General features: G+C 44.4%; 2 protein-coding genes across 2 annotated transcripts; one reads left to right on the top strand and one right to left on the bottom strand.

Annotated features, from left to right (window-relative positions):
- Window positions 1–245: 245 nt before the first annotated feature.
- mmp23ba (matrix metallopeptidase 23ba) lies at window positions 246–10,226 on the bottom strand (the record flags this gene model as incomplete). The annotated part of the gene is made up of 9 exons (XM_080533521.1): window positions 246–678; window positions 943–1,069; window positions 2,349–2,459; window positions 3,236–3,400; window positions 3,844–4,011; window positions 4,627–4,766; window positions 5,192–5,331; window positions 7,584–7,760; window positions 10,221–10,226. 9 exons carry the CDS (start codon window positions 10,224–10,226, stop codon window positions 504–506), a joined length of 1,209 nt encoding a protein of 402 aa, XP_080389647.1. The 3' UTR covers window positions 246–503.
- ubiad1 (UbiA prenyltransferase domain containing 1) lies at window positions 9,387–12,154 on the top strand. The gene is made up of 3 exons (XM_080534971.1): window positions 9,387–9,567; window positions 10,215–10,868; window positions 11,280–12,154. The coding sequence occupies exons 2-3, from the start codon at window positions 10,277–10,279 to the stop codon at window positions 11,765–11,767; spliced, it is 1,080 nt and encodes a 359-aa protein (XP_080391097.1). The 5' UTR covers window positions 9,387–9,567; window positions 10,215–10,276; the 3' UTR covers window positions 11,768–12,154.
- The last annotated feature ends 1,822 nt before the right edge of the window (window positions 12,155–13,976 follow it).

Genomic DNA, 13,976 nt, shown 5'->3' with positions numbered 1-13,976 from the left:
ATAAAAGAATGTCTATTATTAACCTCAGTAATTATTCTATTGAAAATCCCAACTTTTGGAGTAGAGCCAAAATAAGAAAAATTCTTCACTGTCTAATTACTTACGCAGGGTACTGCAGTTCACCAAGTTCAACAAGAAACCTGCTGCTCGTCACAGAACAAACGTCTTTATTGTGTATACAAAAAAATGCATTTACAAAATAACAAAAAAACAAACATGATTGATTTTTAGGGGATTTTCTAGACATGGAATTTACGTACAATGAAATATGTGCCCAAGTGAATGAGGTCCCTTCTTGACAAACCAACATGTTTCTGTTGTGAATGATTGTATGTCTGTGTGGTCATTGTGTAATACCCAGTGCTTCTGTGCGTTCAGAGGGGTGTGGCCTATCCCTCAGAAGATGTGGCCTCTCCCTCAGAGGGCGTGGCCTATCCCCCAGAGGGTGTGGCCTATCCTTCAGAGGGTGTGGCCTCTCCCTCAGAGGGGGCGTGGCCTATCCCTCAGAAGCGCACACGTACTCGCCAGGAGTAGTTGGTGAGGACCTTGTTCTTCTTCTTGACCACGCAGGTGAACGTGCCCTCGTTGATGGCGTTGGCCACGATGCTGATGTGGTCGTCTTTCAGGGAGATGTACCCTGGGTGAGAGTACTGGAGGAGCTCCCCATCCTTGTACCAGCTACGGAAACACAAGTACAATCAACTGGAAAATAGTTCTGTGAGAATCATACTCCTACCTAGAGGACTCAAGGCCTCGTACACAAATTGGAAAATAGTTCTGTGAGAATCGTACTCCTAGAGAACCCAAGGCCTCTGTCTTATATGTGACTTCAAGGACGGACATAAGCTTCTATTGGTGAAGGTCAGTCATGCGTGAGCTCTGGCAATTTTCATGAAAAAATCACAAATTCTTCAGTTAAATAGGATAGTAAGACATACTCACTATACTTTGCCTTTCTTGGCTGCGATTTTCTTCCCGCAGCGGAAGGTGAGCTTCTTGCCCTCGGCTACCAGCTTGTGTTTGGTCCTGGGCGGGGTGGGGGTGGGGGCCACCGTGGGGAAAGGGAACTCTACAGAGAGGTGGCGACGACAACTCTTAGAATATAGACTGCTGTCAACCAGATTAGATTCAACCTTTTTGGTCATTGCACAGAGTACAACGAAATGTGTTCTTTGCTCTAGGCTCAGGGTCATGTCATAGTCAGCACCCCTGGGGCTATTAGGGGTTAAGTGCCTTGCTCAAGGGCACAATCTGCACTATTGGCACCTTAGATATGATGCCAGCAACCCTCCAGTCACCAGCTCACATGCAGCTCCCTCCTGAGGCGGGGATCGAACCAGCGACCTTCCGATTGCTAGCCGGCCTGTTTAGCCCCTAGGCTACCGCCGCCCCCTAAATAATAACCAGATACAATAATGTGTGGCTTTCTTTTACATTGATATGATTTACTAATGTCTTTCTTGGGATGACCTGTTTGGGCGTTTTGTTTATCTCAAACAATCCTAGTCTCGATTGATTCCCATGAATTTCTCACCCTGATATGTGTGCAATTAAGTGCGACTTAATAAATCAACTTACATCATTTACATAGAAAAATGCCAGTGGTAGAAGTGGTCGGTTACATCAACATAAACATCATCATCTGGCATCGAGAGAGGAACCCATCATGACGCCTCAACGGTCATATTTTATAACCAAGTCCCTCGTTAGGGCCACAAAAATCTAAAACGGACCTTCCGTGTCTCAAACCCTCTCTATCCGCAGTCTGAAATTCCAGAGGTTTGGAGTCGCTCAGGAATTTTCCACAGCCCGTAACAACTTCTCCCAATCAGCAATGAGGAACAGATTATTACGAGCCAGGGATCATATCCTCTCCCCTCTTGCCTTGTTACACACAGACAAATCAGACAAAAAACCCCACAACAATCTGGAGGGCTCCGAGGGCTACGGCTAGGAGTAGTCACATCCTGTTGTGTAACCGAAGGCCCTCCATTCCATCCACCACGCTGATGAAACCTACTGCAGCAGCAGCAGCAGCAGCTTATGACAATCCAAGCTGTGAAAGTGACATGGATCAGCTCACATGCAGTACAGTAAAAACCAGGCAACCTCTTGTCTAGCCCCCTTCGGTTAGTTAGGTAATTTCTCCTGAATTGACAGTGTTACGTCACTGCCTTTAAATCAAGACGGGTTGTCATTGATTCTGCATTGCGGGGACCGGACCTGCTGGCTGCAGCAGCTGTGCTATTGGCAGACGGTGAATCTGAACGATTCCCTGCAACGGTGGATTGAGAGTAATCTTTTTTCCTTGGGACTTTGCTCTCTTGCTCTTTTGCCGTTGCTCTTACCGTAACAGAAATCGCAGCTGGAGGGGCAGTGCTTCTGCATCAGCTTGCGCTTGCTGTCGCAATAGCCTTTCCGCGCCCAGGCTGGACAGATAAATAACCTATCCAAACATCCTGGATGAGAAGGAGAAGGAGAAGGAGAAGGAGAAGGAGGAGGAGGAGGAGGAGGAGGGATTAGAGAGCAACTTTCAGTCTTTCAGACTCAAGGAATTTAGGACAACGATCAGCCTTTTTTTACCTTTCAAATGACTTGCCACAAAATGTTCAATGTTCATGTTCAACAAACACCATAATGGCTTTTGAATTCACCATGGAATTGACGCCACCCTCCCCAACCCGAAGGCTGAATAACCATTTAATGAGCCCAAGCAATGTGATACCGTCAGTTCTTTGTGTGTTATTATCTCATTATTTCTTTGTTTACGGGTTGTCATTTGAATAGTTCACCGCCTTTTGTTTTCCCTAGCCTGTCTTGACGCCTAGAAACTCAAGACAATGTCGACCCACACCAGGGTGACGGCTCTGCCTTTGTTCACTCCTGAGCCCTCCCTCTTTACCTTTGTGATACCATGATTCCTCAGGGAGGGCTGAATTCACCCACATCACCTTCCTACCTCTTCCTCATCTGTGACCTCCCCTCAACGTGATTGGTTTGGACCTCACCTGAGGGGGTGGGGTTTGTGACCTGTGTATAAACATCCCTGTTGTCTGTCTGGAGGTCCCTTTTTTCTGAGGACCCTTTCACTGCCAGACTTGTTCTGACATGCTTGTAAACTGTTCTCCTTTTGCGAAAAGACAATTAAATACCTTTTTCTATACGATTTGAAGAAACCAGGGCTACCTATGTTATATTTAGATACTTAAATATTTCCCTAACTGTGCCTGTGTACCGTAGAGTCGGTGGAGTCCCCACACCTCGTCCTGTGTGATTATCTTGTGCCCGGTCAGAGTTGCGTTCAGGTGCATGATGGCCTTGGGGTAGAGGGAGTGCATGAGGCCCAGCGCGTGGCCGATCTCATGAGCAGCGACGTGGACCAGGTCTGTTAGCCACACTCCTGTGAAAAAAAAACACAACAACACAATTGCTTTGACTGCTTGGCTGCAGCTGGGGGGGTATTCCATCAATGTCGCTAAAGGAAAATCCAGGCTTATTTTTGGGATAAATCTCACGAGAGTTATCAAAGTTAAGCCTGGATTTTCCTTTAGCGACGTTGATGTCATTTCCTTGTCTTATCTCCAGTCATTTCTAAAAAATGTGAGTTATCAAAAATAAGCCTGGATTTTCCTTTAGCGACGTTGATGGAATACCCCCCCTGAATAGTCTCAAGTCACTTCCTTTCCGTATCTCCAGTAGGTAATCTCTAAACAAATGTGACCTATGAAAGCAGTCAAACATTTACACTTTACACCCTGTGTGCATATAAGAAAATGTAAAGTTGAGGCTGAATCTGGCTGCCACCGCTAATGAGAAAAATACACATGACAGAAGAGAACTGGCCTTTCTTCCAGCTATAGCGCATGTTTCCCAGAATCCAGTACTCATGGTCGTCGAAGTGGATCTCTCCGGTGGAAGGGAAGAAGGCGTGCGCTAGTTCCCCCGTGATGCCGTCGAAGCAGTGGTGCAAGTAGGACTGCAGACAGTCTGTGTGGTTGATGGGGTAGAAGCCTGCCAAGAGAAGATAGCCGTGTCTCTGAGCCAAGAGGGAAAACGCTCTCTCTCTCTCCAGACCCTCTCATTCCACACATACAGTAACAGTCTAGCGATGATAGAGTCCAGAAGGACAAACTTCCTCAAACCCCCCTCACCCCCCACTCCCCCCCCAAAGGACGACAGCCTCACAGACATTTTTCTCACTTCCACCAAAGAATTTATGCTGGAACAAGAATCCCATAGACCCCGGGACTCGATCCCAACGGGACGCATAAGGCATGATTTAGTACGATTCCAAATTACTACACACATGCTTGGAAGGTGGACAGCTCTTTTTTTTCATACAGAATAAAGGCATGAATCACGCTGGACATTCAACAGTAGGGGGGGGGTGATTTATGAACACATACATTATGCTGACAACCACGCACTAGGATTATGAGCTAATTGCCAATTACAGTGGGTGCGTTTGTAAATACGCTCTGGAAATCTGATCAGCACTCATGGAATGCCTCTTGGGATGTCCAATCATCAAATTACTTGGTCGCTCTATGACGTTGAACCCTCCTGTGTGCGCTACGACGCTCTCAGAGCGGAATTTACAAACGCACCCAGTACTGTTGTACCCACCGATCTTGATGTCTGAGTCTTGGTCAGCTGGTACCTCTCGGAAGCTGAAGGGTGAGACATCGCTCCACATGCCAAAGGCCTTGGCGATTCCCCTACGCGTGTCGCTGGCATTCATCAGGTTATTTGGGAAAGACAGCAGCCTACACAAGACACAACACAACCGTCATCTAGTTAAACCACCACAACAGCAGAAATCAATGGCCACTATTTAGGCAAACCTGGAATACACAAAGCCCTACCTCATGTTGTTCTTGACCTCCCTCCCTGTTTAATGTTTAAGGCCCATCAGTATCTCCACCAAGGGAGTTAACTCCCTTGCACAGCCGGTTTGTAAGCAGGAGGTTGTGAGTTCGATACCCGCTTAGGACAAGCTACTCTACTCTACCCCGCCGTTCACTACAAGTGACACATGTCATTATGTCACATTTGAATATAGCCACATTTGGTATGGTTTACCACTTTCTCATAAGAAGATCACAATTCTAGTTTTACTTACTTTGATCTTAGATTGGTTCGAGCAGCAACACACAATAATAAAAGCAAAAAAACAATGCTTTCGCCATACTTGTATGTCAGCTTGAACTTGTCCCATTTGAGTTTCTCGGGGGTGAGGGTGTAGCGCTTGTTTCTGGAGAGGTGCAGCACCTGGGAGCGGGCGTCTTTACGAATCCCAATCAGCAACACACTGGAACTGTGAGCTTCTTCCTTGGACAAAAAAGATCTTAGATTAACCATCTTTTGCTCAACACACTGGGCACAGACGCCGCTTCAACATAGACACAACACATACACATGGGGCGGCTGTGGCGCAGGAGGTAGAGTCGGCGTCTAATGATCGCAAGGTTGGCAGATCGGCGGTTCGAGCCCCGACTGGCCACATGTCGAAGTGTCCTTGGGCAAGACACTGAACCCTAAATTGCTCCCAATGAGTGGGGACGGCGCCTTGCATGGCAGCTTCACGCCATTGGTGTGTGAATGTGTGTGTGAATGGGTGAATGAGAAGCCATTGTAAAGCGCTTTGGAATAAGGAGCTATATAAGTCAGTCCATTTATATTAGTTGTCAACGTGAGTTCACTGTGATGATAACTGAGGTGCACTGTTGAAATTTGGTTTACAGCTGGGTTCAAATTATATGGAAACTGCAATTTGATCACTTTTTGCCAACCAATTAGTTTTCTTTGGTGATTCAACATAATAATGTAGACAGTGGTTTTTATTTTAAGTGTATTCGTCCACTTTCCATAGCTCTTCCCCAATGTTGTCATCCAAAATAAGTTATTGGACCACGGTGATTCAAACCTGACCACCTGCTTCACATAATGCAAATAAATACAGCCTAAAGCTTTGGGATTTGATTCTTCTGAATTCCCATTGGGAAATGAATGAATTTCTTCCTCATAAATAATATATACAGTACACATTCCTCCAAGAGTTCCCTTTTTTTTTCTTCTTCTTAATCTTTAGGAAAACAGCGGCGGACTTTGCCAAGATCTGAGACACGCTCAACAGAGAAGAAGACTTGAAGAATCCTGCCTCACTGATAACATAGTCACAGAACCCCCCCCCCCAAATTATTTTTTTTAAAGACATTTTTATCCTTGAAGCTGGAGTATGCATTCCACTTAAGTTGGAGCAACACGATAACTGTCCATGTACCCTGGCCCTAAATCATGACTTTTGAAGCTACATGTTGCTCTAAGCGGCCGCCTTGGCAAACTGCTACTCCGTTTTCTTCAGAGGGAAAACAAATGAAAATGGAAAGAGAATTTTAAGTCCAAAACAAGCTCTCTGGAGTTAACCTCAGAACTTGATCACTCAGTGCTCACAAACTCGCTTAGCTGCCTGTATTGTCCTCTGCTGGTTAAACATTCCCGGGTTTTCTCCAAGTTGACTATTTATATATAGGCCATTTAGCTGACGCTTTTATCCAAAGCGACTTACATTGCAATGAGTGCATACATACATTTCAGTATATACGGTCCCAGCGGGCATCGAACCGACAACCTGTTGTTCGGGTCAGGCTCTTCCAACTGAGCCACAGAGGACTACTATTTATAGATTCTGAGTAGTCTGTCCATCTTCCTATGCAGAGAGTGATTGGACAATATTCATTTTCACAATAAAACACCGCCAAAATAAGTACCCCCCCTAAATATCAATACACTTTCTCTGTGTTTTGATGTTTTTAAACAATGTTTATATTGTATAACAGATAATAACAGATTAACTTCAATAATATCAGTCAATACTGCATTCATTATTTTTGAAACCATACACATTATGTCATCTGTGGCATAGGCACACAAACAAATCTACTGTACTTCATACACGGAGGACATTATGTCATTATAACAAGCAAGACGTGTGGGACCAACAGAACTCTTGTCAAAGGAAATTTGTTGAATTTCTGCAACACCCTCCACTTTAGCCTACAGTGACAGAGAAGCTCTGATTGTAACCTACCTTTTCTGGTTGTAATCATATGTATTGCATGCATCAGCAACAACCCACAGCATGTCAAACAATTCTTACATTTATATTGAGCACGTTATGTCTCAGCTTCAATAGGTTAATACGTTTTCCTTTAGGACGTCACCAAGGCAACTAAAAGTCTTTGCTCCAAACACAGAATGAGATTTTCATATATTGACTTATGAAAAATGAATAGGACTTAAAATTGTCAAGAAGCATTAGGCCTGTAAAGCCACTAGATATATAGATGAACTTTGATGCACAGGCAGATGAAAGACTTGGGAAGGAGAAATGTACGTGCGTAAAAGCGCAAAAAAAGAGAAGAAAATAGGGTTTCAAAGTCCATAAAAGCTATATTATTCACGGCGTTATTGGTCTTCTCCACCTATTCGGTTTAATACATTTGAATGACAAAACGGCCCTATTCAAAACCCCGACTCAAAACGGGTCGGTGGAGGAGAGGAATTGAATGGTCCCACCATACCTCTAGTCTCCAGGTAGGGAACGCGGTGGTCCCCTGCATCCCGGCCAACAGGACCCCCAGCACCGTCACGGCCAGGAGCGGAGCGCCCAGGTCACTGATCTGTACACCTCTGAAGGTCTGAAACACCATCGTTGCGATGTCACCGTCCAGATTCCCAATTCCCTCAAAGAAGACAGGCTAAAGAATTTTACCACCATTTAATCCCCAATTTGGATATCATCAGTGGCCGTCCATTGCATCCTTTTTATTTCAAAATGTGTTTGAAAAGGATGTGGTGGTTTAAAGCCCAGTCCAGTGGACTGAGTCGTGGAGTCCTTGGTCACCCGCGCCGCCCGCACTAGGCTGCATGAAGGTTTAGTTTAGCACTTTTCTATTCAATCCTCGGCCCTGCGCAGCGCCGCTATTCCGCGCAGCGTGCCAAACGGTTTCACATTACTTTAAATTGAGGTCAGAGTTTGACAAGTTTAAATGAAAAGGAAACCCACAATACTGATAAACCTATGTTCTCCTTCTCCCCCTATTGGATCATTCATTCAACATAACTGGAATCTTTTTTTTCTTCTTTTTTTTTTTGAGTATTTGTCAAATAGGCCTGCCTGCATGATATCTTCTCTTTCAACAATTCTCCATTCAACTTGACCTGATAAGTCTGTTGAAAAAATCTATATTTTTGCATAGGAAGGAGATTTTACTAATGTTTTTTATATTATAGCATTTTTTATAAAGTAGGCTGAGGTGTGTCTTCAATTAGACAGCCTACACGAATGATTAAAAAGATGGCATTTAGTACGTTGTTTTCTTCATATTGATGTAAATAACACGCATAATATACACTCATGGACACGCACACGCACGCGCACACACACACACACACGCGCGCGCGCGCGCGCACACACACACACACACACACACACACACACACACACACACGCACACACACACACCACCACATGACGGAAATAGATAGCACCTGCCAACGAACCGAAAAATATGAAATGTCTGGCACCAATGCGAATAAGGGTCGAGGGTATGCTATAATTCACATTTTTATGTTACAACATGCGGAATCTAATCGCCTTGGCGCTAGTTTCCGACGGCGCTAAACCAAGTTGCACCAGAGGGTTGGGCCACAGAGATAGCAGGAACCAGAGGGTTCACTCCGCATCCATTTCCGTTCGCAGTCTGTGAACAGAACCTATCGCTGCCAATGCTGGAAAACAATATGAAGGCTGTGAACATGTGTGCACCTTGTCGTTATTGGTTTTAGCTTAACGTGTGTAATGTCTAGGGTCTTACGACCTCTTCGCCGCACAGGACAAAACATGTTAGCCTATCTGTGTGTTAAAAAAATCGTTTTTTTAGGGAGAGTGACGGCTACGCACATGCGCACTCTGGCGAGACCCGCTGACCTCGTGAATAATTGCCGATAACGGCTGAATAAAAAACGTTTGTGTCCATTTAAAATATCTTCCATCTTACTTGAATTCCGTTGCCCAGCAAGTTTCACACATTTATATGACCACATATGAATTATATATCTCTGACAAGCGATTTATAATATTATTTATGATTTATTATGTTCTTTTTACTATGTTTTTAACGTATTATTTTTTTATGCCCGTTTTTTTTCTTCTTTTTGTACTCTGTAGAACTGAGATAATTTTGAAGGAAAATTGCAATACAAATAAAATGCATTACTATTACTATTATTATTATTAGTTTCCGGAGTGGACGAACGACTACGATTGGATTTTGAGACACTCAACCATCTTGTGATTCTAAAGAATCTTTGGTTGGACGAAATGGCGCCCGTCAGGTGCAGCAGGGCGACGGTGTCCAGCCAGTGAAACATCATCATCCAAACTGACACGTCCTGGTCTCGTCTAACGGAGCAGGGTCAGACCCCAACCCGAGACAGCGGTCATAGAAAGATGTTGTTTCATGGCGTGGACTAGTTTGTCATAGAAAGGGATACATAACACAGGTATGGTCTTGACATTTAATTTCTCCCTTTCCAAATGTAGTAGCTAGCAGCTAGCTGGTTAGCATACTGCTGGCTGTGTAAACTGTAATCCGTTAATCTGGGTGATTGACTCTCCAGCCCTGTACCAGTGCCGCTAGCTAATGCCTTTACAATCCCTCTTTGTTAAGACTGTAGGTGCCACGTTATCTTGACAATCAACAGGTGTTTTTGAAAGATTTATCATGGGTTAGGGTAACTAAATGAAATGTAACTAAACTCTAACATGCTTCTACTAGTAGCTATGTTGCAGACTGAGCCAGCGATAGCTCCCTTCTAATCCAATAAATAAACAACTATGTTAATCAATTTAACATCCTACATGCTATTCATAGCTATGTAATAATATGTTTATGTTGTGCTTTAACCTTCAAAGCTCTGGTCCTGATGCTCTTGCTTCCAGTATATGAAATGATTTGACACTTGTTGCAAACAAGGATTCTGTGTCTATGGGGAACATTATAGGATTCAATGTGGGACCATATATACTGAAAAATCTATGCATTCACTGCAATGTAAGTCGCTTTGGATAAAAGCGTCAGCCTAAATGGCCTATGTTGTTATTATTATATGATGTATGTGTGTGAGCTCTTGTGATGTTATCGTTTCAGGTTTACCATCATTTTGCTTATTCTGGACCACCGCTGGTACCCGGGGGTATCCTTGTAGAGGTATGGCCCAGGGGGAGAAACCAAGCAGCGCCGAGACCTTTGTTTTGGCCGGGTCGAACGGACAAACACACAACGGGACAAGGCAGCCAGGCCTGAATGACACCGCGCGGAACCACCACCACCACCACCACACCACCGCCCACCACCACCACCACGGCGTCTCAGCGATGGCCCGGGTCACCTCGGGCGTGAGGTACAAGTGCGCCGCCTACGTGCTGGCCCTGCGGCCGTGGAGCTTCAGCGCCTCCCTCACCCCCGTGGCGCTGGGCAGCGCCCTGGCCTACAAGCTGGAGGGCTCGGTGGACCTGGTGATCCTGATGGTGTGCGCCGTGGCGGTCCTGGTGGTGCACGGGGCGGGGAACCTGGTGAACACGTACTATGACTTCTCCAAAGGGATTGACCACAAGAAAAGTGACGATAGGACACTGGTGGACGAGATCCTGGCCCCGCAGGACGTGGTCATGTTCGGGGCGGTGCTGTACTCCCTGGGGTGCTTGTGCGCCACCCTGCTGTACTTTCTCTCCACGCTCAGGCTGGAGCATCTAGCTCTTATTTATTTCGGCGGCCTCTCCAGCTCTTTCTTATACACGGGAGGTAGGTTGAATATTAACTGCTGTCGTCGCAATCGCTCGCTTGCTGTACTAGCGCTAACCAAACAAACCAAACACAACAGAGGCACTCACACCCACTCACTCACACATCCTCCTCTGATTAAACGCTTGAGGTACAAGAATTTCCATTGTTAAAAATAGGAGTCGGCTAATTTCCCTCATGGACACGTTGATAAATAAAACATAAAATAAAAAATTAATTCTTCCTTTATGACTGCCTTATGACTGCCAATGGCCCCTGGTCTTAGCATAGATTTGTTTTTGTTATGATGACTGATATATAGAAGATTCACTTACTTAGACAAATGTACTTGTTGTAAGTCGCTTTGGATAAAGGTGTCTGCTAAATGTCTAAAATAAATTATAATGCGACCCTGTTGGTCTCTGTCCCCAGGCATCGGTCTTAAGTACGTGGCCCTCGGGGACGTGGTGATCCTGATCACCTTCGGCCCCCTGGCGGTCATGTTCGCCCACGCGGTGCAGGTGGGCTACCTGTCGGTCCTGCCCCTGGTCTACGCCGTCCCCCTGGCCCTCAACACGGAGGCCATCCTGCACAGCAACAACACCAGAGACATGGACTCTGACAAGCAGGCGGGCATCGTCACGCTGGCCATCCTCATAGGGCCCACACTGTCCTACATCCTCTACAACCTGCTGCTGTTCGTCCCCTACGTCCTGTTCTGCATCCTGGCCACGCGCTACACCATCAGCATGGCCCTGCCCCTGCTCACGCTGCCCATGGCCTTCCCCCTGGAGAGGATGTTCCGCAGCCAGTGCTATTCCAAGATCCCGCAAAAGACGGCCAAGCTCAACCTCCTGATGGGACTTTTCTACGTGTTCGGGATCATCCTGGCACCTCAGGGCAGCTTACCGCTACTGTGATTTTTTGTTTTTGTTTTTTTTGCTTTTTATTTTGTTTTTGTTTTAATACAGACTTATAGTTTATGTTAGGCCAACCCCAACCCGTGTTTGTATTGATTTATTTTGACGAGTTCCGAGGCTTTAATTTATTGTCTTATTTATACATTTCGGAGGAAAGAAAGAAATAACAGTTTAGTTACTCTTCTGTAATACTGAAGATATAACCAGACAATGTAATTGTTTCAGTATTTTTTGCGCACACAGTATTGTGTGCTGGTTTAAGTCTGAGGAGTGTTATAAATAGTCTCATTGGGTGCAAGACTACAGTGAAGTGGCCCTGGTACGTCCCTGTGCTCCCTAATGAGGAGAGATGTGATTCAGGGGACAGAGGAGGACAGATAATGTGATTCAGGGGACAGAGGAGGAGAGATGTGATTCAGGGGACAGAGGAGGACAGATAATGAACGGTTGCTGTACATTTTCATTTCCTTGTGTCAGCTGCTCAGACTTACAGTCTGTAATGCCATTGTCCAAAATGTCAATAAACCAAAATCTAAACATATCTTTTAATATATGTGGATGATACACAGAACTGAACAGTATTATGTAAATATTTATTATTTAACATCGTTTTTTTGACTTTTAAAGAGCCACAAATAGATTTTATTGGATTAGAATTAAACATTTTTTGGAACATGATGGGTGCTGTAATACTGAGTCTCTGACTTTGATAAAGTATCGCTAAATGTTTTTCTCAGTGATTTGTAGTGTGCACTCGATTTAATGACATCAGTTGTTTGGACCCTGCTATTTGCATAATGAGAAATCTACAATCTTACAATCCAACTGAATTGGAATATTGACAACCAGATTGTTTATATTTCCCACCCATTTGGGTTTGTAATTCAGATTTCTCCCGATGCACAATGCAGATTCTAAACAGAGTAGATGGTGTCAGAGCTTAATGTACAGTACACCTTTGAGGTATGAAGGTGCATACAATGTGTAGACCTTGTAAAAAACAACAACAACAACAACAACAACAACAACAAAAACACGTTTGCCTCGCCAAATGTCCTGCTGGGTGACGGGTTCAATGTCCATCTCAGGTTTTCAGAAAATGACCAGAAAGACAGGAAATTGCACCCTGGTTTAAAGTCCTCTACAGCCGAGTATGATGAAGTGGAGCAAGGGTCAGTCCATTTAATTCAGATTTTAATGAATTATACAAAAAATGTTCATACATTTCACTCAAATTTAATTAGCATTGAGTGGCATTTTTTAAAATGAATACAGTCATTATCACTTTTCATGAAAAGAAAACAATTGATTTGAGACATTTTAGCCATTTGGGGCGAACATTTTAAAGCAAACAGCTGCTGCTGCTACTAGTAGTTACTGATCTCTGTCAGTAGGGGGCGGTGCACTACAACAATAAAGTCATACTTCACCACCATGAAACCTCTTCTGTCCACATGACCTATCTAACAAACACGAGATAATGTATTTAAAATAATAATAATATATATTATTATTATTTATTATTAATAACAATATACATATTTTTTTAATGTAAGAGAAATTTCGTGCAGCTCCATAGGACAACGCAGACCCCAGAGGGGAATTTCATCAACGTCGCTAAAGGACAATCCAGGCTTATTTTGATAAGTCTCGCGAGACTTACAAAAACCCAGCCTTATTTTGGTAACTCTCGCGAGACTTAACAAAATAAGCCTGGATTCTCCTTTAGCAACGTTGATGGAATACACCCCAGCACTACCACACTACTAACTGCATAAAAAAAACAAGAAGTGACGCAATTTATGGGCGTGTGGGCTGTAGCCACACACATCCAGGCTGGTATAATATATTTATATAGGCTATAGCTGCTTCTGCTCAAATAGCTGAACAGCCTCCGTCCTAAAGCGTCTCAGAAGACATGTCACCCTCGGTGTGACACGCCGGGATGGAGCCATACCTGAACACACACTGAAGGCTCTGGAGAAAGGTACGTACATTAGGACACAAGTTGTGTTTTCGACCTGGTAACTTGCAGGCTAACTTGGAAGTAATGTGTTAGCTTGCTTTGCTACTAGCTCCAATCATTCTTCCAGGGCATGCAAGCATGCAGCATCATGCTTGCATATATGTATGTTTGAGTCATTTGGTGGACCGGTGTGTCTCCCGGGTTGGTGTGACTCAACCACTGCACTTGTCTTGCACTTTCCTG

The sequence above is a fragment of the Nansenia antarctica genome (genome assembly GCF_963989245.1).
Source record: "Nansenia antarctica genome assembly, chromosome: 6".
NCBI classification, from domain to species: domain Eukaryota; kingdom Metazoa; phylum Chordata; class Actinopteri; order Argentiniformes; family Microstomatidae; genus Nansenia; species Nansenia antarctica.
Note: the sequence above shows the minus strand (reverse complement) of the source record. Positions and strands in the feature narration are given on the sequence as shown.

What these genes read in the sequence shown, in the direction of transcription:
- ubiad1 (XM_080534971.1), top strand. Translation starts at nt 10,277, where the DNA reads ATGGCCCAGGGGGAGAAACCAAGCAGCGCCGAGACCTTTGTTTTGGCC. An exon ending in CTCTTTCTTATACACGGGAG is followed by an intron (nt 10,869 to 11,279) that starts GTAGGTTGAATA and finishes CTCTGTCCCCAG; the next exon opens with GCATCGGTCTTAAGTACGTG.